This window comes from Trematomus bernacchii, unplaced genomic scaffold, assembly GCF_902827165.1.
Source record: "Trematomus bernacchii unplaced genomic scaffold, fTreBer1.1, whole genome shotgun sequence".
Taxonomy (NCBI): domain Eukaryota; kingdom Metazoa; phylum Chordata; class Actinopteri; order Perciformes; family Nototheniidae; genus Trematomus; species Trematomus bernacchii.
In genome coordinates, this window is record NW_022987616.1 from 4,826,964 (window position 1) to 4,852,214 (window position 25,251).

Consider the following 25,251-nt stretch of genomic DNA (forward strand, 5'->3'; position numbering starts at 1 on the left):
ACTGTTACTTTTACAGGATCTGAAGCTATATGCTAACAACTATTACAGGGTTATGTGCCTGCATCTTTTTCATTTCAGACTCTTTATATAAGCCATGATGTATAGTTTGCTGCTGTCATAATCAATCCTTCATTTGAAGAAATAAGTGATACATTACCACTAATGGAGCTTTTGAATTCTTCCATTTTCATTCACCATTTTCATTTAGAAAGATACGTTGATGATAATCATGTTCTGGACAGATGACAGTGACTCAGATGTGACTGATAATGACAAATGTGGAAAGCCAGATACGGGGGACGATTAGTCATTAGGAAAACATGTTCCTTCACCTGCTTCTGAAGGATATTTCTAGATCTTTCTTTGGTCACACATCAAAAACTGTACCACTATAATAGTGAAAAGAGTAACGATGTGCTTATACATTTTTTAAGAATCAGCTCTACAGTTCAGAATTAGGCAGAGGCGTACTGTATGTAGGAAAATATAAAACCTATTCATTAGCTTGGGTCATATTGAGTTTAAACATCTGGACTCAAGTCTTCTAGCTTGAAGGGATCTAAATATTACACAAAACAACGATTTAATGTCTGTTTGAAGATTGCTTTCAGCATATAGAGCTGTCTTTAAATGGGGTGTGTGTGAGTGGGTTTCTTTTCAAGGATTTTATTCCCACCTTGTAAGTCATGTTACTCAGGTACACGTGTGCAACCTTGAAGCAATACAACTAGATGTGCGAAGTTAATACAAATACTCAAAATGTTTATAACTGCATAACTTCCGAGAGTTATCTCTTTACTGAGGAAGGACTTTTTCAAAACATGTGTAATGATTTCTAAAACACTTTCTCCTTTATAGTTATACAGAATGTTTTCTTTGTGTAAAGCAAATTCTCTGCAATCCTATCAGAACAAGTTAAGATGCTGTATACTTCTGATTTCATTTAGAACATATCTCTGACACATTGACAAAGTCATTTGGGAATAGCAACTGCATACTACAAATGTTTAGGACTGTGTGTTTATTAATCTTCATGACATTATTCGTCCTCATACTCACCCATAGCATTTTACAACACAGTCTGGTAGAATAGATAACGAGAGACTTCAGGACCTGGAGAGTGACTTTAGGTCTGTGCATCTTTCGGTAGAGCTTTTGTCATGAGCAAAGGAGACAAATACACAAGGCTACCTCCACCTGGAGGAGGAGGGGGGCACTATGAGAAACGCAGAGACATTCAGAGAGGCAGAGAGATAAGTTCAGCACCACGGACAGCGCACCGGAGCGCTGGAGAGGAGGAATCACTTCAGTGGATTTCCGCGGCGCACTGTCATGCTTTCTGAACTACTGGAGTCTATTCTGCTCTCTACAGGCGCACCGAGTCCTCCCCGACATGTGCAGGTGGACACAACGTTGTTCTTATTGTTTAGTTTTTTCTTAAATCGCTAACTAAGGAGGCGAAATAGCTGCAGAGAGAAGTGCGTGGCACATTGAAGCACAGACCAGACTGTTAGCCGGCGCGATCCTTACATCATCTCTTTATTGGTTCGAGAGGGTGAGTGAGGCAGGGAGAGAGAGAGAGGGAGGGAGGGGGTGAGAAACAGATAGAGAGAGAGTGAGAGAGTGAGAGAGTGAGTCCGTGCAGACAGGCTCCTCTTCGCCAGTCCTCAACTGCGAAGCCAGTGTGACGGACCGACTGGCGTTACAGTCCTCAACTTACGGCGCAGTGTTTCCCGAGTGATTCCTCTCCCGCTGCGTCCACACCGGCCGTGAAGATGCACCGGCACCGTCCTGCCCGGGGATTCACGTTGTTATTGCCGGTTGCTTTGTGGATTTTCTGCCATGTCAACTGCGTGCACGGAGCTTTGCCAACAACCCGTAAGTTGTTTTTCTTAATTGTTGGATGTGTCCCCCGGCGCTGAGCGGGGATATGAATGGGAAGCAGACCGAGCCTGTCTCTGGAGCATAACAGTAGCGCGAGAGGGGTGCGGTGCTGGCAGGCTGCAGGTATCCCGACGGTGGAGCTGGGCTCCCGGGAGCCAGATGCAGCGGCTGGGAAAGAGAGGGAGCCTGAGAAGGGTTACCTTCTGAGTTTAAACCTACGAGTGTAAACTCCTCAGGATCTCTGCTGCATTGATTTTAGCGCCCGGGGAAATTCCCATTGGGTGATTTTGACATGAATTACTGAATTACTTTTCAGTGCGTGAGTTAAGCTTTTCTGTCTTTTATGCTTTTGAGAGCGGAGTTTGAAACGATTTCACAAATGGCTGTTTATTTATTCAGCTTTTTCTGGATTTTGGGAGATTTACTTTATATCAAATCTATGTTTCAGATTTCATTTAATTTAATTTCAAACCTTTATTTAAGCAGATTGGTCCCATTGAGATCATGGATCTCTTTTTCAAGGGAGACCTGCAGCAAATAGGTTCCAAATGAAACATAAAACAATAAAGGACATCATACATTATATTTACAGGTTACATTTACATAGTTATCGACATTTACAAGTGCCCATAGTATCAAAGAGCATTTCATTTAGAAAAACATGCAGAGGAATGAGATTGCTCAGTTTCAATTCTTGCTGAAGATTGTTCCAAGCAAGATTGGTTTCAGATCATTGCACTGGCTTTGTCCAAAATCCAGATGTTCCTCGAATGTCCACATGTGTAGAAAGGGAGTTATGTCTAATGACTATTTGGAAGGTGTTTCACTTTCAATGACCGGGGAAATATAGAATATTTCTTATTTTGAAGCTATTGCTGGGAATTTCAAATTCTGTTTATGAAGTTTCAATGCAATTTGAATGTAGTGTCACTATTATCAGGTCTGGGCCAGTTTGAGCAAACTTTAGCAAAAGGTCAAAGGAAAAACTTGGAGACAAATTTGACTGTAGATTAGATGACAATTCTTCGAACACAAATTACGGATTTAGTTACGTAGTTTAAGCCCCACACATTTAAGACTTGGAATACCCAGGATGAGCTTTTTTGCATGTCAACTACATCTTAAATGGGAATCTTTTTACCTTATATTTTCATCAACACGTGTGCAGTTGATTCACGTGTTTACGCATTCTTATTGGTACGGTATTGCTTGTGCTTTATTTGGAGACATACCATGTCCGTGATATTATTGATCTGCAATATGCTTGGTTCTGTTTGGTCCTGGTATCAGCCTTGGTTTGGTGTGATTGGGATGTTGCTCAGCCGGTGTGACTGATTCCCCCGGTGATCGCCAGGGCTCCTCAGGTCCCGGATGAATGTGTCCGTGGACGAGCCTCATTAATCATCCCATCCGACAGACTGCGACGGTGAGACGGCACCGCGAGCCGTGTGTGTGTGTGTGTGTGGAAATAAAGAGAGATAGAGATGGGCAGTGCATTTTCCTTCCTCATAAGAATGTCCTCACAGTGAATATGTGTCATAGGGATAACACTTAATATATAAAACTGTATTGATCGTTTATGGAAATCCCTAGTCCTCTTGCTCCCTTCAATTGGCAGGTCAGCTTCAGTGTCCCCTGAGCAGGTTGAGAGAAAGAAAGTAGCTTGAATGAGCTCCATAAATAATAGTGAAGTGAGATTTATTTTCATATAAACATCTTCCAAATACCATTTATACATATTTATTTTGAATACAAATCCAATAACAGCACACAACAGGAATATCAGAGTGTGGGTAAGGATGAGGGTGGAATTTGAAATGCGGGAGGCAAGCCTGTGTGTGTGTGTGTGTGTGTGTGTGTGTGTGTGTGTGTGTGTGTGTGTGTGTGTGTGTGTGTGTGTGTGTGTGTGTGTGTGTGTGTGTGTGTGTGTGTGTGTGTGTGTGTGTGTGTGTGTGTGTGTGTGTGTGTGTGTGTGTGTGTGTGTGTGACGGAGAGAGAGTAAAATAAAGTTATACAAACGGTATGTTGGCCAAGCAGTTTCACCCGAGCTTAAATCTGCTGACTTGATCCCTGCTCCGGGGGCAGATGTGAAACACTCGGGGGAATACACAACGTCCTTGTGGCCAATGGTCTGAGGCATGGACAAAAAAAGATTAACTATTCCATCCTGCCGGGACAAACACACTAAAAGTCAATGGCCTGGTTGACCCTCCGACTGTGTGGAGTTTCCCAAGTGCAAACTGAAAATGCTAGAGGTATGAGTTATGTGTACCAATGAAGAAAGAGAGAGAGAGCACTACAAATAATTAATTATGTTTTTCCTTCTGAATGCATTTTCATACACATGTCCATGCATGTTTGGGTAGAGAAATGATTGCATGTTGAAGAATAATCTGGGGGATTTTCTCCCACGCGAGCTTGGCCTGAAGCGGCTGTCAGTTTGATGTTGCATTCGAGTTTCACTTAATTGGCTAGCACAGGGATATAATTTGCTGGACACCTTTTGATGTCCAACTAAATAAAATGAACACACACAGAGATGCATTCAAGCAGACAAACACATATGCACAAAGGAGCACATACAACCACCAACGCTCACATAACTGAAGACAATTAGACGGTGTTAGTCCTTGTACTCCAGCTGTATTCTCTATTGACTTCTCACTGTACTTTTGCTTTTGTTGTGTCTCTGAAGCAAGGTATCTCAACACCTCTATGTCTAATAACCATCAGGACATACATTGTTCACATTTTTTATTCAAATCCTCATCCCTTTTTGCTGATGTAATGGCCTTTTCATCTTATAGGGAAATCAGCTCAATGTGTATTAATGTTTCACTTCAAAAACATTTTAAATGATCAGTTAATTGGCCCTATCGTACAGAATTTAAGATGTACAATAGTTTATGTTAAATGTATTGTTTGAAATGGCAAATCCATCCTTTAATCAGCCTTTCACTCTCCTACTCAGCTTTGCACATGCATTGCTCCGTGTTTAAAGGACAGGGTTTAACTTTGTTAACTTTCTCTGCACCAGTGTATGAATAATAAAGAGTGTGTCTTTAAGGCAGGCTCTTAGTGACACTGTTGGTGGCTAAATGGGATGCCCCTGGAGGCTGTCTGATATAGGATCAGATTAGCCTTTTCTCATCTCATTAAGCATGCCTCGCCATTTGACATAGACATCAGTCTAGTTGTACCTCCAGGGCCACACAGGGCAAGAGAAGCTTTCCTGTTCTTTAATATCATTCATTGTATATAATGTGAAACACAATGTTGAGTGCAAATTCAGTTGCATCTTTTTTGGCATTTCTTAATAGTTCTTCCCATTTATATATGGCACACACCTGACTAATGAGGCACATTTAGGCATAGCTTGTGTTTTTAAAGGGATTCATTTTTAAACTAGAATTGTTGTGACTGCATTTACATCCTGGTGTCACTCCCAACTCCTAAACATGATGTTTAAGTTCAAGCAAGCGCGGCCAAAGTAAGTGAAGCCCCATGGCCCGATTTGTGGCCAGAAACAAGATGGACTCTAAGTTGAGCTTGCTTTTTGTTATATAGACTTACGAAACCACAATATTTTCTTAAGTCTAACCAGGTATTTGTGTTGTGTAACTAAACCTAAAAACTTCTTACATTGGAATTTAATTTTGGAAAGACACTATGCACATAACAATCGGAGCTGACGCACCGTCCCAGACCAATAAAAACTGACGCTTGAGGGGTACCAAGAGTGTCATAAATGTAGCGTAGCGCCACAAACAAGAGAGCAATCTGGTGCTATAGGTCCTCACAGTCCTACCACAGTTGCATTGGTATGCGCCATTAATCATTTCTACAGTCAACAAATGAGTCATTGTGATTATTATCACATCATCAGTCACTGTTTAAAAGATGCCAGTGAGATATGATATACTTTTGCAACCACACATGAACCAACACACAGGTAGAGCTGAGCCCAGTCTGTGTCTTTGCTTCCCCTTTCTTAGCTGTGTGTATGTTTGGTTCTGTGTGTGTGTGTGTGTGTGTGTGTGTGTGTGTGTGTGTGTGTGTGTGTGTGTGTGTGTGTGTGTGTGTGTGTGTGTGTGTGTGTGTGTGGTGTGTGTGTGTGTGTGTGTGTGTGTGTGTGTGTGTGTGTGTGTGTGTGTGTGTGTGTGTGTGTGTGTGTGTGTGTGTGTGTGTGTGTGACGGCTCCCAGTAGGAGGTGGTAATAATAGGATTAGAGCTGGAGGGAGCAGACTAGTTTGGCTCAGATTAGATCAGCTCAATACTTGGTGTTTAGCTTTGTTTGGTCCATGTGTGTTTGTGTGTGTGTGTGTTTGTGTTTGTGTGTGTGCACCTGCCTCTGTGTGTGTATGTGTGTTTTCTCCAGATTGTTAGATGTATCATGCATCAGGTCGTGCGAGTTAGCGTTAGGAAACAGGGTCGAGTTGTTAATTGCCATTTTTCTCTTCTGTCCTGTCCTCCTCTGTCTAAATTGCTCCCTTCCTCCCGCTTCTTTTTTTGACCCCATCGCTCCCTATATTTTCAATAAATCTTCCACTGCTTCTTTTCCTCATCGTCCTTATGTTCCCTCTTACTCTTTCCCTCTTAGTCTTTGATTCCCCACTCTTTCTCTCATTATTTCATTCTCTCTTGTTTTTCTGTCTCGCCTCCTGCCCCTTCTTCTACTATCTCTTATTCTCTCTATCCCTACTTGGCTCTCCTCAGTGGTTTTATCATCTGGCCATAATCAACTCCCACTCCTTGTAGTTTATCTACTGTCTCTCTCCTCACAACCCCTTTCCTCCGCATTACATGTCTTTGATAAAGTCTCCACTAGATGCTTTTTAAGTGAGTAATATGATGCTTTTGCTTGTGTGAACTCTAAAAGCAGCGCCTACTCGTCCACTGCATCAACCCTATGCCATGGATCACAGCCAAACAGACCCAGTGTGTGTTCTCCGTGCTCATACAGCTCCTCAAATGTGCTTACCCCATCAGAGTATTAATATTTTAATCGCACTTAAACATGAATTCTAGACAGTGCTTTTTGGATCGAAATGTTTGACCTATAATCCACTGCAAAAAGCACTTTATTTTTAGAGCACAATGAATCAGAATTGCTTCATTTCACAGCAGCTCATAATAAATGAATTTGACTCGACAAGGGTATCTTAACAACCTGCATAATATGACACACATGTTTACTTGTGACAAGCCTTCACCGACGACTTTTCAAAGTGTAAATTCATAAATGCACAAAGTTAATAAATCGCTAAAACATTTAAATTCATGTTGGCGGTAGAAGCTCTTTTCTGGTTTTCTCATTAGTGTCACACACATCTAATAGTAAGAAACAAAAACTCAGAGCAAAATGAATATGTTGTATTATTCTGTTCCCTGTTAGCTTTTTACTTTGGACTGCTGTATCAGTATCCTTGAAGAATTGAACTGTATCTCTTGAAAGTGAATGCTACTGCAAGGCTATCTCTGTTTCATCATGGGAGCAAGGCCACAGTGACACAAATGTGCACTGACCAGTTATGCATCACAATTCCCTTAACAATGTGAGTAACACAACACGAACACACCATGCAGCTCACACCACTACCTCTCTTGCTCTGCCCTCATCAATTGAAGTGTGTGTGTGTGTGTGTGTGTGTGTGTGTGTGTGTGTGTGTGTGTGTGTGTGTGTGTGTGTGTGTGTGTGTGTGTGTGTGTGTGTGTGTGTGTGTGTGTGTGTGTGTGTGTGTGTGTGTGTGTGTGTGTGTGTGTGTGTGTGTGTTACGCATGTGCAAATGTTCAGGTTGTGAGAGTTATTCTAGTGGAATGTGTTCCCGTCAGAATCTGTCCAGCTCGTTAGACAAGGCGCTCTAAAATGTAGAGTAGGCTGGCAGGATTGGAGGAAGAAGAGAAAGGGACAGGAGACGAGGCAGCACTTCTCAGAAAAGAGAGAAGGATGAAGAGAGACAGCTCGAGGAAAGATTGTTGAAGGGGCGAGGATTTTCCCTGAAACCTTGTCATTCAATATTACCGCTGGTATTATAACGTGTAGCCGCGTCAGCCTGGCATTAGTCAGAAAATGGAGCGGGCTTTGTCACCTAATGCTACACTTCACTTTGGAGATACCTGGCTGTTCTACTACTTGATTGATCTTATGACATCCCTCCTAACAGCTCTTTCATTTGATCTGAATAACCACTTAAAATCCACTTAGTGCACATCATCATCACCATCTTCATGGTCATCATCATCATCATAGTCATCATCACCGTCACCATTGTTATCACCATCATTTTCAATGTGTCTCTATAGGACCTACAGTATGAACAATGTGTCAGGGTTTAGAAGAAAAACAACAGCTGATCAAAACTCTGTATTTAGTTCTGAAGTCCACCTTGGCTGTTTTTATAGGTGGTATTACTGCGAGCTTAGTATAGGCCAAAAGGTTTCCCAATACGGAGTTGAAATGGTGTTTGTTTTAGCCTCAAATACACCAGTTCAATCACTTAGAAGAAGCTTATAGATAGGGTCCAACATCTAAGGTAATAAGGCAATATAAAAGCCAGTGCTGTGCTGCTGAAGGTGATAGAAAGATCAGTTAAAAGCAGCGTAAGTGGATCCGACTTAAAATGACAGTGTCAACAACCAGTGTGTCAAAAGCAGCACAAGGTAAAACCGGGCATTCACCTCTACACAGAGTGGCAGGGAGAAGATTTAGACACACTTTCCAGAGCGTGTGGTGTTATAACCGTTGTGCATGCTTTTGCAGTTGATCCAAAGCTAGAACAATGCAGACATGATCCCTCTCTGGCATCCCTCCCCCCCTCACATCCTGCCAGTCATGTCCCATGTTCTGAATCCCAGCTGCTGTCAGGTGACCTCTCTAGTATGTTTTAATTGTCTCAGCCATATTCAGGAGTGTAGCTTAAAGGGGACCTATCATGCAAAATGCACTTTTGTACGTCTGTTATACATGAATATGTGTCCCCGGTGTTCCAGGGAACTCACCAAGTGTCAGAAAACACAACCCTCTCTATTTTCCTCCATACCCAAATCTCTAAAAAAAGGGGCTGCAACGGATCTGATAAAAACTGATCCAGATTTGAACACTGTCCTGACGTCAGGACGGTGGCGCTACGGCTATTGGGCCAACTCCACCAATCAGGATGAGACAACCACGGCCATTGCCGTTCGAAAGCGCTGGAGACGCTGTAGTACATATGCCAGGCCTGTAGGTGGTGCTGTTGCTCACAGAATCAGCCCTTGCACAAACAGAGCTATAAATTGTCAAATTGAGCAAAATGAGGCATGGCTAAAATGCATGATCTGTTTGGTATTTTGAAAAAAAAAAAGTATAAATATGCCTTATATAGGTATGGTCCTACACTATATTATTCAAATATAGCATGATAGGTCCACTTTAAATTGCTACTAAGTGCACATGTTTGTTCATGCAACTGGTGACTGAAAATCTAAACTAATATTAGAAGCACTTCATTAATGGATGGAATAATAACATCCATGTTTGTTTCAATGGTTATTGATCAAAGTATAGTATGATGTGAACATGTGCCTGATGTTTTAATTACAGTGGCATGTTATTGCTTCAGTACAAATGGCTGTTTTAAAACACATACTCTCATGCCTAATTACTACTGTGATCATAATGTATTATAAATGCAGTACTAAAGAAGGAATAGAATCATTTCTGTTCATATTTTGTTAACCGTTGATCTTATTAGGCATGACGCTATATGGGCCTGAGTAAGAAGGCACAGTGATATTAACATGCAAAGTATATGCACACCAGGTCAAAGCTAAATGACACAACGAGAATTGGTGCATTATTAAAAAGATTGTGTGCTGAAAACCAAATGTTCTACTTGTGTGGTTATCGGGTCAGCAGTCATAAGTCTTTCTAAATATATTATATATATAACACGCCGATTTTATTTAGAAGAAATATGTTAGCTTGGTCCTATAAAATCAGGTTGTGAGCCGAAAGGTTTCATAATGTGAACCTCAAACTTCAAATATGCCCTCTGCCAAATCAGAACAAAGGCCAGTTTTTGGGAGAAATCTTGCATTCAAAGTATCAACTTGCCACAGCACTGCAGAAGAGCTGTTGATTGCATGTAAAACACGGATATATCCCACATGCATTATTCAGTCAGAGTGAGTACAGTGATCTAATGAGACTTTCAGCTTGGTACATTAAGTAATTAGTTATTGCTCATGCAGAAATAATCAGCATACATAACTAAATCATTAGCCAACAGTTTTGCAGTGATCCAGCACATAAAGCTGTATCTCTAGAATATATAGAGTCGCATCGAGCCCATTGTCAGTGGATATTTAAACTGTTGCTTTCTCTCGTCTGCCTTTGAGTGTAACCTATATTCTGCAACATTAACCCTTTGAGCTGCACGTGCCTGATGGGTAACATGATGAACCTGGGGATTACACTTTCAAAACTGCAGCACAACATCTGTCCAACTGGCACACACACACACACACGCGCACGCACACGCACACACACACACACACACACACACACACACACACACACACACACACACACACACACACACACACACACACACACACACACACACACACCTGCACACACAGCTACTCAGCTACTCTTAATTCTACGATAGTCCCACCCCGTCTTTCCCTCTCCATCTTTTCTGTGCTCCATACAGTACAGTAGGTAGCATTGTCAACATGTGTGTGTGTGTGTGTGTGTGTGTGTGTGTGTGTGTGTGTGTGTGTGTGTGTGTGTGTGTGTGTGTGTGTGTGTGGTGTGTGTGTGTGTGTGTGTGTGTGTGTGTGTGTGTGTGTGTGTGTGTGTGTGTGTGAGAGCGCCAGTGTGTGTCTGTCAGACCGTGCGTGGACGTACATGTGTGTATGCACTCTCTCTCATAATGGATGTTGGAAATCTAGCCACCAGCTCATGTGGAAGAGTGCTGTGGAAAAGGGCATTGTGCCACAGCTAAGACAAATGTTGTTATTACTCTCAGCCTTTGCATTCAATTTGTTTTTTAAGCCGCTTGAATACCCCATTTACAGCCCAAGATTAAGTGAATTAATCTTTGGGCTACTTCCATTGAAGAAACACTCCTCCTTTTTCTCTTTAGACTCGGAGGAAAAGCACAGAGACAGAATGGGAACATACTGTAGCCAGCCAGTCACTTGGAAAACATAACCTGTGTATTTCTGTGTGTGTGTCTCTATTTCAGAATAGTGAAGCTGACTGTGTGGTCCTGACCGTGTGCATGACTTGGTCTCTGGGTGTGTGTCTCGCATGAATCACGCTTTGTGGTAATACAACTGAGACATTTAACCGGGAAGGCAAGTTGTAGTTTCTGCAACATTTCTGCTTCAAATGAAACCACTGCATTGAACAGATTGTGTGTGTGTGTGTGTGTGTGTGTGTGTGTGTGTGTGTGTGTGTGTGTGTGTGTGTGTGTGTGTGTGTGTGTGTGTGTGTGTGTGTGTGTGTGTGTGTGTGTGTGTGTGTGTGTGTGTGTGTGTGTGTGTGTGTGTGTGTGTGTGTGTGTGTGTGTGTGTGTGTGTGTGTGTGTGTGTGTTAGTTCAGTCAGGAGGAAACAGTGGTAAGGGTGCACAATAATTGGGATGTCAGCCAGGACTACTCTCTTGCAGAGTCTTCGAACAAACTCTACCAGTATTGCAAAAAAACAAACATTCACACAGTTGCTTGTTTGTGTTTTTGTGTGTGTCAAAATCTAATATCGAGTTTGTGCCAATAACGACTGCGATCCCATGCATACAATTACAAATGTTTTATTATGAATTTGACACTTTTGAAATAAAGACTTATACATTCGGCCTGTGATTGAGTTAACTTCTGAATCAACGCTAATTATAAATTACTCAGGTGTCAATCACCAGTGCGACAAAATCATTTTTACATTCACTCCTAATTTTCACTTTCATTTGCTGCACTGTCGGCTGTCATTAAAGAGTGGTGCTGCAACACTAACACGAACAGTGGAGTTATCAGCTTTGTTTGAACTGGTATCAATTCATTCAAATATTTCTGGATAAATACTGTTCCTTAGAATTGGCTCTGGACTTCCATATGAATCATGCTTAATAGTACATACATTACATCTGTTTGTGCAGAGTCTGTACTGCAAACCGCCTGCCTTGGCTTTACCAAATCTGTATGTGTGTGTGTGTATGTGTGTGTGTGTGTGTATTTATGTTTGTTTCCAGGTGGCAAAGAGTTGCATCCGGTGAAAACATGCAGTATACAGTATGCTACTTGTTTGTGTCAATATGTTTGTTTGTGGAGCTGAGGCTTGGCAGGTGTGGAAACGTGTGCGATAAGAAATATCTTAGTGTGTATAAGATGGAGAAAGGGAGAGAGTTGAGGTTCGATGTGGATGTGCTCCATTAGCTCTGGTTCAGGGGCTGTTCCAGTGTAAGCTAAGATTAGTCAGACAGGGGTCACTGCTTCCTCTTTATACATTTCTCTCACCTCCTGTCTCTGAACTCCTCCATATTTTTCTTTCACTGTGCTTTTCTTGGCTCTCTGTTCCCCTCTCTTGGTCCCATCTGTCTGTGCCTTGTGCTTTTCCTTTATTTCTCTCTTCTGTGGTTCAGACTATTTGATATACTAAGGTTGCGACGTGCAGTCAGGGGAGGCAGAGCCATACTCCAATGTAACGGAAAAACAATTAAAGAAAAACTAAATAATAATAATAATAATAATAAAATGTCTCCACTGATCTGTGTTGTAAATGTGATTTCTGTATGATTCCAATCGCTTCTTATAGTCAAAATCAGCAAATTTGCCGAGCTCCGCTACAACTATGGCTACATGGGAGCAATGAGGATTGAGGCAGGGACGAGCTCTGCCTCTCGTAAGCCCACAGTAACTTGCTGGAGCGCGGGCACTAATTTAGCGCGGCCACTTATTTTGTGAGCGCGCTCAAGCCAGTTACTGTGGGGTGAGGTGAGGCACAGATGAGATCTGCCTCACCTCAGAATGCGTCACCCCACAGAAACTGGCTGGAAAGCGGGCCCTAAGCGCATGCCTGTTACCATCTCACTGTAGGTCACCAATGTAATGTATGTAGATCCCTTTATTACATTTATCCTCGCCATCCATAGTCTCTAAATAACTTATTTCACGTATAGATATTTAGGCTCGCTGGTCTCATCGTACAACGGCAATGACAAAAGCACCAGGAGAGGCAGCCATAACCTCTGCCGCACTGAAGGGGGCGCACGTGAGCCCACAGGTTCTTGTTGCTACTGTAATTCTACGCTGAGACGGTAGATGCAAACAACAAACTAGACTTTTGAAACTAGAGGGAGATAAGGAGGACTTTTACAAAACAGTAATAGAGATTGTTGTCCAGAAGGATAGCATGGACTTCATCTTCAAGTCAAGGTAAGACCACATTTGTAATGAAAATGCGATCTTACTAAGAAAGAACAATCCACTATTTAGATTTTGGGTATCCTTTTGTTGAACGGTCTGTTTAAAATTAATCATAGCATCAGACTAAAAAAGCTTTTGAAAATAACAGAATATTTCGATTAAGGTCAAAATATAATATTTGTAAATCTGACTCTGAAAGAGTCAGTGCCTCACCAGCCATGAACCTCACCGCACGTCACTGAAGGTTACCTATTATTCTAATGCCACCTCATTTCACTTCTCCTTTCACGTTGCCTCCCTATTCACATACAAAGTGGATCCCTCCTTATCTTGCTGTCTCTATGCATGTCTTTATGTATGTTTCACTGCTCCCTCAAGATCTCTAGATTACCAGGTTGTGACAGTCGCAGATTGATCTAAGTGTTTCATATAAACTGTAGTGGCAGGGAAAAAGGTTAAGGCATGTGGTTTATATTTAAATGAAATGAAAACTATGATACATGTGTATTATCCTCGCAACTACAGTTGTTAAATGTCCACTTTTATGTATGGTTTGGGGGTGTGGGTCATTAAGCCTCATCTACATATTCACCTGTTGCACCCAACCCGGTATCACGGCAAGACGTGAACATGTGACGATCTACCATGCTGGGAGACGTGAATATGTCACGGTTTCGTCCCTTCAAACGTGACAGTTACACGGTATTGTTAACATGGCCCAACCAGTGGAGAAATACCCGGAAGTGCCTAGCAAATGGTCTACCGCGCCTATTGGTCGGTTTTTATTGTCAAAATTAGATGTTTTTAATTTATTTTTTAATCGTCACACTCGATTTCGCCGATTTTCTTGTTGCCCTAGCTGGTCGACACCTCTTTTAGCAGAAACAAAGGCTACATTAATGTATTAAATCGATGTTAATCCATGTGTGTGGAGGTGAGGATGTGGAATTAACGGACGTGACGTTGTGCGATTGCGTTGCCAGGCAACGCAATTTACAAACTCTTCAACTACAACCCTAATTATATTTTAAAACATTTTAGAAGGCCTCACGAAATACTTTAATGTAAATTAAAATGTAAATGTGAAGGATGTGTGTGTAATGTGGTGATTGACATTATTCACCCACGGATCTATGGGTTGGGGGTATTGTTCCGCACGGACATTTTAGTTAACCGGACTCCTGTTGATGTGAAATCCGAAAACATTTAAAAAAAATAAAAGAATACTTTATTCCGAGTTTGCTTGCTTTTCTCTTTGGAGGTCATCACATAACGGCATTGTAATACACGGTTCGGCTGCATTAAATATGACATATCTGCCGTAGTTCTGTATTTATAGAGCCCTGATGAGAAGCACTGCCGCCAAAACTGAAAACGTGACGTGGATCATAAATATATCAGCAATTAAACATCTTACATTTCTTTTCACACAATACGTCTCCTTGCAGTATCAATACTAATTCGGCTGACTTTTATATTTGATCCAATTGGTAGATAGGTTTTATTTACACCATAACGGTGGACAGCTGATATAAAAGGACTTGTCGTTTTTAAAGATATTACTGATTTTCTTTGAATATAAGAATGTAAATACTGAGTTGAGAGAATAGTCAGGGGATTTGGGTGATGGGAGACACATTCTATGGATTCAGAATTGCAATAGCTTACTGTTAAATGACGGATATACCTTTCTGTCTGTGATGTTTTACAAATCAGATATTAGAAGTAAAACATGTGAAATAATATAGCAATATCCTGTACAATTATGTGAAAACATGAATAAAACTACACATCTTCAGATGTTATACATACACAAGTGTCCTACACTAATAATACAAAGTTATTATGGCTGTGTGTACCTTGTGTGCAACACCTAGTGGTTAAAGCACGTTATTGAATTAGTTGTGTATATGATTATGTCAATGAACCTTAGAAAATCTTGAAATCTTGAAAGGGATATGCAAAATAGCCATTATATACAGTCTTTAATTAACTATTAGTAGAGAATAACGAGTAATGAATATACTTTATAGGGATCTGCAGATAAATGTTTAGTCTTCTCTGGGTGTTTCTCAATCGCGAGTACGCTTGCTTGGTAGCACATGTCTGCCGAGCATCTTGCTTCAGAAGCGAGGCAAGAATACTTCCTGGTATTCGGAAAACGAAGTGTGGAACACGCTAGCAAGTGTGCAGGTGTGCGTCATATGAGAGGCCCCGCCTCTTACATTTTCCGTCACAGATTTGGGGAAATTGGTCCGTGCGCAAAGCATTGTGGGGATTTTAAGACCGCGGAGTCTACTCATGTGCAGCCTCGATATTTCTCCAAACGGAGTACGCCGGGCTCGGTAGATTTCCAAGTATGCTGGAGATTGGAACAGTACTTCGGCGGCACTCGATGACGTAGTATGCTTGAAATAGTGGCTCTGAAGCAGCTTTACTCGCAATTGAGAAACACCCACAGTCACGTTTGAAGGGACGAAACCGTGACATATTCACGTCTCCCAGCATGGTCGATCGTCACATGTTCACGTCTTGCCGTGATACCGGGTTGGTCGCAGCACGCACGGAGCCTTTATAGTGGGTGCGTCACCGGGATGTCAGGGGTTGGTTCTCACGGGAGGAGGAAGCGTGTGTGAGGCGAATGCGGGTATTCAGCGGGATATTTAAGTTTTCCTCAGCATGTATACATATGTTAAAATGCTACGGGGAAGTAACTGAAAGTAACTGAATTGTGCAATTGTGCATCGACCGACCTGGAAGCACGTCTCCTTGGAGAGGACGCGCACAGATTGAGAGAGATTCTCTCCAAAACAGGGTGAGATCGCGCCTTTGTGCCACGCCGATCATCCTATTTTTCTTTCTGTGGATTATAGCCTAAATAGGCCTACAAACATTTCCAGTTTTTTGCTGCCGACTGGCGCAGGAGTAACAGTTTTTTTTTGTCAATGAACTATGTCCTGGATTAGGCAGTAAAGACAATCTCGGTTTATCACCGAGCGGACTTTTTGTTGGGTTTTGTTTGTTTTGTTTCGCTCAAAAACGGTGAATACACGTGAATAACGTATAAAACCTGTCTTTGTTTATTTTGTGAATGTGTGCATATAGACTGTAGTAAATACACTTTCGTGGGGACTATTTTGTGGAAAGAGTAGATTATCTGTTTATCAGTTCTGTTTACCTTTAATATATTATTTCATATCAAGAACCCCTTGTGCGTTTATTTAACACAGCTATTTTTGATAGTTGATCGTTAGAGATGGTGGCCAGTAAGGGGAATGAAATGTGATTTAAAAAATCTGATATTATTTAAAGGGAACATTTTTGGAGATTTTGAAACTGCCAATTGAGATAGTTGCTGCGGTAATACTTTTTTGTTTACTGAGACACTACAAGCATATGTGTTGAATTGTATTGATTGGATGAGAAAAGAAAAACTTGTAATGTACTTGTGTAAAAATAACCATAGTCAAGCAATGGCTTCTGAAGAAAATGTACGTCAGAATATGGAAGCACACTTAGAAGAGAATGAGCCTGAAGAATGTAATATAGTGCAGGAGACCAGTGGGCAACACCATGAAAACAGAGGTGATGCCTGGATAACAAGAAGAAAATCTATTACTGATATTACCTCTGTGATCGGTTCTCTTTATATATCTGATGCAGAGCAGGAGGAAAGTGTAGGAGAGTGGGTCAATCCATTTTACGTTGCATATCCTGCCCTAGCATCTTTCTCCACAGACTTGGGAATAGTTATAGAGAGAGTGAACTCCCTTGAGGCTGATTTTAGAGATTCAGTTAATAGTGCGCTAAACCGAGAAGATAGCATCAGAGGCTGTGTGGAAAAAAATGTTGAAGCACTGGAGCATCATGTGATGTCAACTTTGGAAAACTTTGAAGAAAAACTGGTGGACTGTTTACAACGGCGTGATGAAAAATGGAAGGCAGAAATTCAAAGGCTGAAGCGCGCCAGCCTCCCTGCTGTCCATAGGCCCTTGGTCAGTGCTGGTGATACTTTTCAGACGTCTTATGGTTGCACCACTCCAGGTCAAACACCTTGTAGTAGTGCCTCTCACACCCATGCTCCTTCTCTTGGTACTGATACTCAGGTGTCGGGTCCTCATATTAGTAATCCCACTCCTACTCATTCAGTTCCCTCTGCTGTAGTTTCTGTCGGCCGAGCAGAGATTGCCAGAAGAGAACGTGATGCTATTGATGCTGCGCCACACGGCAGGACATCATTCACTGACCTACTTCCGCTGGGACAACCACCAAGAGTCATTGACAATATAAACCCCATCTCACCTGTAGGAGCGGTATACCGCCATCCAACCAGTACGCCGGTGGGGTATTCAAAGCCTGTCGTTCATATGGAGTTCCCCTCTTTTGGTGGTTCCAGGGAGGTTGGAGAGGTTTTGAACTTTGTGGATGGCTGTGAAACATTCTTTGAAGTTAGGCCAATAACAGATACAGAGCTAATAGGGGCTTTATCTGGGGTTCTTAAGGGGCCAGCGCATAGTTGGTGGTGTGTAGCAAAAAGCACAGTCCACAACTGGCCAGAATTCAAAGAAGCTTTTCATACAGCTTTCCTACCTCCTGATTACCTCATGGAAGTGGAGGAGAAGTTGAGGGATATGGTGCAGTTACCCGAACAGTGTTTGAGGGATTTTGCCTATGATTACCGAGCCCTTTGTCTACGATGGAAACCCGATATCACCGAGGCGAAGTTGGTGAGGAAAATACTCAACAACTGCAATCCCAGAATAGCTGGTTGCCTTCGGGGCACTGTCAGAACCGTGCACCAACTGGTGTCAATAGGCACATTAGTGGAAAAAGATTGCACAGCTGCAAAAGAATATTGGGGAAAAGTGGATCAACAAAAAGCAAAAGAGAAATTGAACAAAAGGCCCCAGGAAAAGTGGAGCGCTAAGAAACCTGCTGATGTAGTGACCATAGTGCAGCGAGGAAAGAGAAATCCAGTAAGGCTCCATGGCATGTCTTCCCGTCAGCCAGAGCAAAGCTTTGGTTCTCACTGGGCTTCAGTTGCTCTCCTTTCCGGACTACATCCAGCCATTGGCTGTGCCGCATGAGGGAATATGTACATGCAGTGTCAAAAACAGCTTTACAATGCATTCCTCTCACCTCTACGGGGACATGTAAGAGACTTACTGCACCGGGTATTCCCAGGCGGTCTCCCATCCAAGTACTGACCCCGGCCCGACCCTGCTTGGCTTCCGAGATCGGACGAGATCGGGCGTGCTCAGGGTGGTATGGCCGTAAACTCAAATCCAAACCTGGGCCTAACTTTGTCTCTCTCCTGCTTCTTCCTCTTCCTGTGCTGCGTCAGGCTGCTCCGATGGCTCCAGAATGACGCTTCGTAAGCTCAAATCTGCTTGGACTGTGTGAGTGCTGCGGCCTTCCTCATACCTCCGGTGGGGGGGGGGGGATCTGTGACAGTCGCAGATTGATCTAAGTGTTTCTTATAAACTGTAGTGGCAGGGAAAAAGGTTAAGGCATGTGGTTTATATTTAAATGAAATGAAAACTATGATACATGTGTATTATCCTCGCAACTACAGTTGTTAAATGTCCACTTTTATGTATGGTTTGGGGGTGTGGGTCATTAAGCCTCATCTACATATTCACCTGTCGCAGCACGCACGGAGCCTTTATAGTGGGTGCGTCACCGGGATGTCAGGGGTTGGTTCTCACGGGAGGAGGAAGCGTGTGTGAGGCGAATGCGGGTATTCAGCGGGATATTTAAGTTTTCCTCAGCATGTATACATATGTTAAAATGCTACGGGGAAGTAACTGAAAGTAACTGAATTGTGGATATTGCATCGACCGACCTGGAAGCACGTCTCCTTGGAGAGGACGCGCACAGATCGAGAGAGATTCTCTCCAAAACAGGGTGAGATCGCGCCTTTGTGCCACGCCGATCATCCTATTTTTCTTTCTGTGGATTATAGCCTAAATAGGCCTACAAACATTTCCAGTTTTTTGCTGCCGATGGGCGCAGGAGTAACAGTTTTTTTTTGTCAATGAACTATGTCCTGGATTAGGCAGTAAAGACAATCTCGGTTTATCACCGAGCGGACTTTTTGTTGGGTTTTGTTTGTTTTGTTTGGCTCAAAAACGGTGAATACACGTGAATAACGTATAAAACCTGTCTTTGTTTATTTTGTGAATGTGTGCATATAGACTGTAGTAAATACACTTCCGTGGGGACTATTTTGTGGAAAGAGCAGATTATCCGTTTATCAGTTCTGTTTACCTTTAATATATTATTTCATATCAAGAACCCCTTGTGCGTTTATTTAACACAGCTATTTTTGATAGTTGATCGTTACAAGGTCTAAACAACACTGATGCAACAATTACATTTGGTTGACAATAGTAACACGTCTGGGTTTGGTGTCCATGTTGGGCCCACAGCTCTGCTCACATTAGTTTTTCATTAGGATAAAGAAGCTGCATTCGAAAATAAGCCCAGCGTTTGTGTTCTGAATGATTTCCCTCCTTCTTGTAGTGCCTAAAGAGACTAGATTAGATTCTTGTACATCTTGCATTTGATTAGTCAGTGATTTCCATTACTGCCAACTCTATGTTTGTGAAAAACAGTCAATTTAGGTTCTTATAAGGGGTTTTGGTTACCAGCAAATGTTTCTGCTTCAGACTGTATGTGTCTTTTTCTGCCACCACCCCTCACTCCACACACAATACAGTCAGTTAAAATGCTCTTCAGCAATAATTCTGGGTAATCCTGACCTTTGTAGAAAGAGGTCAAATGACTAATTAATATATGCTGTGTGAGTTAATTAAGAATGAGCTCAATTTAGATTTGCCACAAAGACAATATTAAAGACGGCAGCACAGCTGTAGATTGAGTTAGGTCAATCCTTTAGCAGCCCAGTTGATTAATTTGGAATTTCATTAATTCCCCATAAAACTGTTGGTTAATGACTGCAGTATATTGAAATTCATGGTGCGCTTCACATTTTCAAATCGTGATTCCGAACGCATATATTTGAGAATTAGTTTTAATGTCATTGCTTAATAAATGCTCATCCTGTCTGCTGGCATTTCTTTGAGTTTGCTAGATATGAAATGATTGTGTCCAACATGGAGGGGATTAGAGCATGGCTGATCACAGATCAGTTTCAGCTCTTTAATCTGCGTCTGGAACAGTGATGCGGACAGAGTACATGGCAGACACACTCATGCACATACACACACTAACACACACATATTCAGACTGGTAGACAGGAAACATCAAATCTGATTTATAGATTCATCCACTCAGCCAGCACCCTACCATGCTCCTGTATAACAGCAGCTGGTTGATGGATAGAATATCTAAGCATTGTGATGCCTGTGTGCACGTCTCAGTATCAATGGCTTATTGAATGTGTGTATGTGTTGTTTGGGAATGCACAATCACACACGACATCAGCTCACACACACATACACACACAGAAGCATTATTCTTAGGAAGGAGGCAGAAAAGTGTGCTATTGATTGACTGTGAGAGCAGAGGAGAGGCCAAGACTCTTTGGCATTCTTTGAAGGACACGGTGCAAAGTGCTGCCCTTAAAGCCCAGCGAGGGGTCTGATTCTCTGACTAGACTCAAAGCTAGTGGGGTCCATACATCAATGTGTGAGGTCCAGTCTTTATAGTCCCTGGTGGTCAGTGGCAGAGGACAGTGGAGATATTTTGTCTTATTGCCTTTTTATTTTTAGAAAAGTTCCCTTCCATTCATTGCGCTGAGAAGACTTTAAAATCAGTATTTGACACTAATCAGTCAATATAAATGTATTATATCATTATTATTATATATGATGCAAGATTAGACTGAACCCGTCTTACAAAATACATTTAATTTGTGGATTGCCAGCCATGAATCTAAATCAGTTCACTCTAATTTCAGTCTAACTGAACTGTAATGGTAGCTAGTTCAGGGACCGTAGCAAATTCCCTGATTTGAAAGATTGCAATTTTCGCCCATTAAAACCTGAACGCTGCACATTGATTGGTCTTTATTTTGATGTAGTGGTCAATTGGCAATTAATGAAAAAGTGCTCTGTATGTATACTGACACTTTGGATTAAAGCATCTATTAAATAACCTACGCTTACATGAAATTAATAACTTTTGTATTCAATTGTCCATCAAAGTGTGCACAAGTCGGACGGTTTAACCAAATCAAATGTGTTTAATGGGGAATCATTGTCTTTTGTCTTCAGTCCTGCTGCTCTCACACCTGTACACTATATGTGCAGACAAACGAATACAAAGGAACACGGAAAAACCTACAACTTTCATCTCCGAAGAAGTGGGGCACGGTGCAGAGGAACAGAAGACAAGGGCAGAGGAAGTGTTGTGTTTAGTCAGCAGAGTGTGTCGGCCAGCTAATGGACAGCCAGCCACACTCCCTGAATGGGTTCCAACACCATTAGCAACTCACACTCTTCAAAGGGTGGTAATGGGTGATCCTGTGAAACCACCCTAATGTGTGTGTGTGTGTGTGTGTATATCTTATTTACCTCTGTGCATGCTTGGTGTGCATTACGGCTCGTCTGTGCATGTGAGGTTCAGTGCGTTAACCCCCCGATTCCCCGGTGAAGACAGGTGAAAGTAGACATACATTATTAAAAACAGTGTTAGAGTGGGTTTTTCACTTGGAATCTGCAATGAGATGATATCAGTTAACCTGCTATGTGCTAAATCTAACATACAGTTCAACTGTTAAGTCATACTGTAAAGTTATACAGGGTCTAAGACATCCATGTATGGGGAGAGATCTTAATAACCTTTAATGAGCCTGAATGTAAGCGTATAGGCATCTACTCTGAGCATTGAGGTGGGTTTTAATGTGTTGCTGTGGCTGCTGAGGTTATAAGTGGATCATTTAGAAGTTAATGAAGCATTTAAAGATGGGCTGCGGTTAATGCTTCTGTTTTTATCAGAGGAATTAGCTGGTTAGAGATGAAGTCACACAGTTTGAAATGAATTGACTAACAAACTGCGTGAACTTGTAATACCTGAGATCAAAATGGCCTCACCAAACCTTTAGCAGTAGGTTATCATCAATAGTTTCAAAGAATTTCTGCATAGTCAGAAAGCAATGATTTTCCTATGACCATTACTTAAGCACATTTTAAGCTGTTTATGAAGTTCATTTTCTAATTACGACCTATTAGGTGTACATTACCTATGTTTGCATCAGTAGAGTCTTTCTCGGGGTCCATGCAGCTGTAAAAGCAACCAAATAGACTGAAAATGTCTTTCCCTTGTCCTCTGTCTTCACTCTTCCCCTCTCTTCAGACTTGCACATATTTCCCATGTGCCACCTGTTTCCTTCCTAAACTGTTTGGCCTTGTTAGCATTTCTTAAAGCTTTGCTACTCTCCTGTTTGCTAATAGACAGCCACAGGAAAGAGTTGAAATCACTTAATCACACTTTCGCAAATCAATTTCTCTCATAGAGAAGATTGTGTGGATAAGCAGCTATTAGTTGTACATTATTCAACTGGCTTTAAGAGCATCAACATGTACTCTATTCAGCCTTTCAAACGGTCTACGTACACTTATCTGATGCTGTTATCCAGAACGACTTACAAGTACAACGCCATAATCACAGGAAGATGATGTGATGATATTAGAAGAAAACGCTACAGTGGGCATTAGACTAGTTGTGAAGTGCACTTCCTTTTTCCAGTAACAACTCTCATAGCACTCTTGAGCAAGGCACTTCACCTCTAAGGCCATCAGGCTGACTGTACTTGGCAGCGCTCACTTGTATTTGTTAAACAGTTACTGTGCATTTGTGGAACATTATAACAAAACACATCAAATAGTTCATCCCATTTCTGTTAGACATCTTAGCAACCACTTACTATCACTGCCAATTCTACAATGCTCAACCTTCTCTATGAAATGAATGAAATGTCAATGTCATCTTTTCCCATCATTCACATGGACAGCTGTCTGTACTATGAGTTTGAATGGGCTGTCTGGCAAACCTGCAGTATTAAATAGAAGTCTTCTTGAAATGTGTAATGTCAGACCTACATAGAAAGGCAAGTATCTTCAAGAAGTTGACTTGATGTTAACTCCATTATATATGTGTAAGTAGGGTTATCATGGTTTACTCCACTCATACCAGTACAGTCCCTTTCTGTCCCTTACAGCCATTTGACTAACAAGTCGTTGCTTTGTCTGGAGCCACAGTAGGAATTTCTGCACTTGATTCAGCGCCAAAACATATTTTAAATATAAACAAACAGATCCCAGGAGCTACAAAATGCAAATGCTTGTAATTGTACTCAACTTGACCGAGGGGTATTTAGAGCATACCCAAGAGGGGAAGTCAGAATGTATACATGAATGTACAATGGGGATAAATGCAATACAATGCAGAAACACTACTAGTTGTGCCAACACTCAAAACCAACAGACACAAAATCATTTGACCTCAAAATGTGGCCAGTGGTAAAATTATTAAATAAATATATATATATATATATATATATATATATATATAATACTATTACAAGATCTTGTGCTGATGCAACTATCCCGAAATGCTCTCCTTCACTTTGATATCGCCCATTTCTTCCTCTTTCTTCAAGCCCTGTGTCCTTTGAGGCCTAACTTAATGGATGCATTGAGTTATTTTGTTTGTTGGAATACAGCAACATTGGCATAACAACGAATCAATATATGTGAGGTCAGTGTTGTTCTCAACAGTATGTATTTGACTGCAATACAGCATCAGTGTATTCTGTTATGGGCCTAACAAAGCTTGGATTGCAGGCATGCCAGTTGTTTGTATATTATTGATAAATGCACTACAAGCTGTTTGTAGTGAATGAAACTCATTCAGAAAATGTGTTGGCTATTGTTTCACCGAAACTTGATATTTATTTAAACTCTGTTCACTGAGAAATATTTCTTTCCCCTGAGTATTCACAATTTTTTAAAAATCCATTGCAACAAAGGCATCTATTATCTGAGAATAAGTTATGTTATTACATTTTGGAGGCATATATCTATCCAACAGCACATACACCTATACAGTTTTAGAGAGTAAATGTAGGCTTAACATGTCAGGGCAGGTTTACACTGTGAGAGCCCTTACTGTATTCCCTCCGCTCACATGAGTGTAAGCAGTGATCTATAAAGGTCTTCGCTGGCTTCAATTAAACCCGCATCAGGGACTGGAAAACAAGTACTTTCACTACACTTAAGCTTGGATCAGAGACAGACTGGTCAAGCTCTGCCAAGCATTTGTAATCTTAGTCTCTGAAGAATCAGATAGTATTAGAAAACAATCAACACATACAGTATGAGGCTAAACCACAATATGCAAGACTCATTTGGAGATCCTGATATATCAACAAACCCTACTTATTGCACAACAAAGATTTTGTACATCTCGGATTAAAACATTCAAACCCTGTTCAATTTTAAACGTTGTGTTTTTAGTTGAAAGTAATCTAGTGTATTACCAAGTACGAATAAACAGTCTATCAGATGGCTCTTCTCTCCTAAGTTACCACAACATATCCCCACTATTGTCTTGTTAACATAGAGCTGTAATGGAAAGTGCTACCAAAACAACCTGCTTCAAACAAACAGGCCTCCCCACAAGTATCAAGCTGTTTGAATGGCTTTCCACAATTTTAAGCACAAAATAACAGCAGTAGGTCTCGCTCTCGACCAAAGAGGGCCCCTCTTGACAAACTGAGAGAATGGCCTGCTAGATAAATCCACTAAAACCCAAGCACCTCTACAGTGTCAAACATGGTTTTATACCTATGTAAAAAAAAGTAATCTTTCACAAAAAGCCCCATGGTAAGCAAGGGCAGTCCACACTTCTTTTTTTATTGAGAGAGAAGTGCTGATGAGCAGAGGAGACACAGGAGGGGAGAATCAATCCTCGGCCAATCGGTACATGTGGAT

At 41.5% G+C, this 25,251-nt stretch overlaps 1 protein-coding gene and 1 non-coding gene across 2 annotated transcripts in view; one reads left to right on the forward strand and one right to left on the reverse strand.

Annotated features, from left to right (window-relative positions):
* The first annotated feature begins 1,727 nt into the window (after nucleotides 1–1,727).
* The window catches only part of cntnap2a (contactin associated protein 2a), a 305,998-nt gene continuing 282,474 nt past the window's right edge, over nucleotides 1,728–25,251 (forward strand). The window contains 1 exon segment of the mRNA XM_034132634.1: nucleotides 1,728–1,878. Coding sequence (XP_033988525.1) covers nucleotides 1,776–1,878 — 103 coding nt within the window. The 5' untranslated portion in view covers nucleotides 1,728–1,775.
* Nucleotides 18,451–18,570, reverse strand: LOC117484166. The gene has a single exon (XR_004556082.1). It is a non-coding gene; the product is annotated as a 5S ribosomal RNA (ribosomal RNA).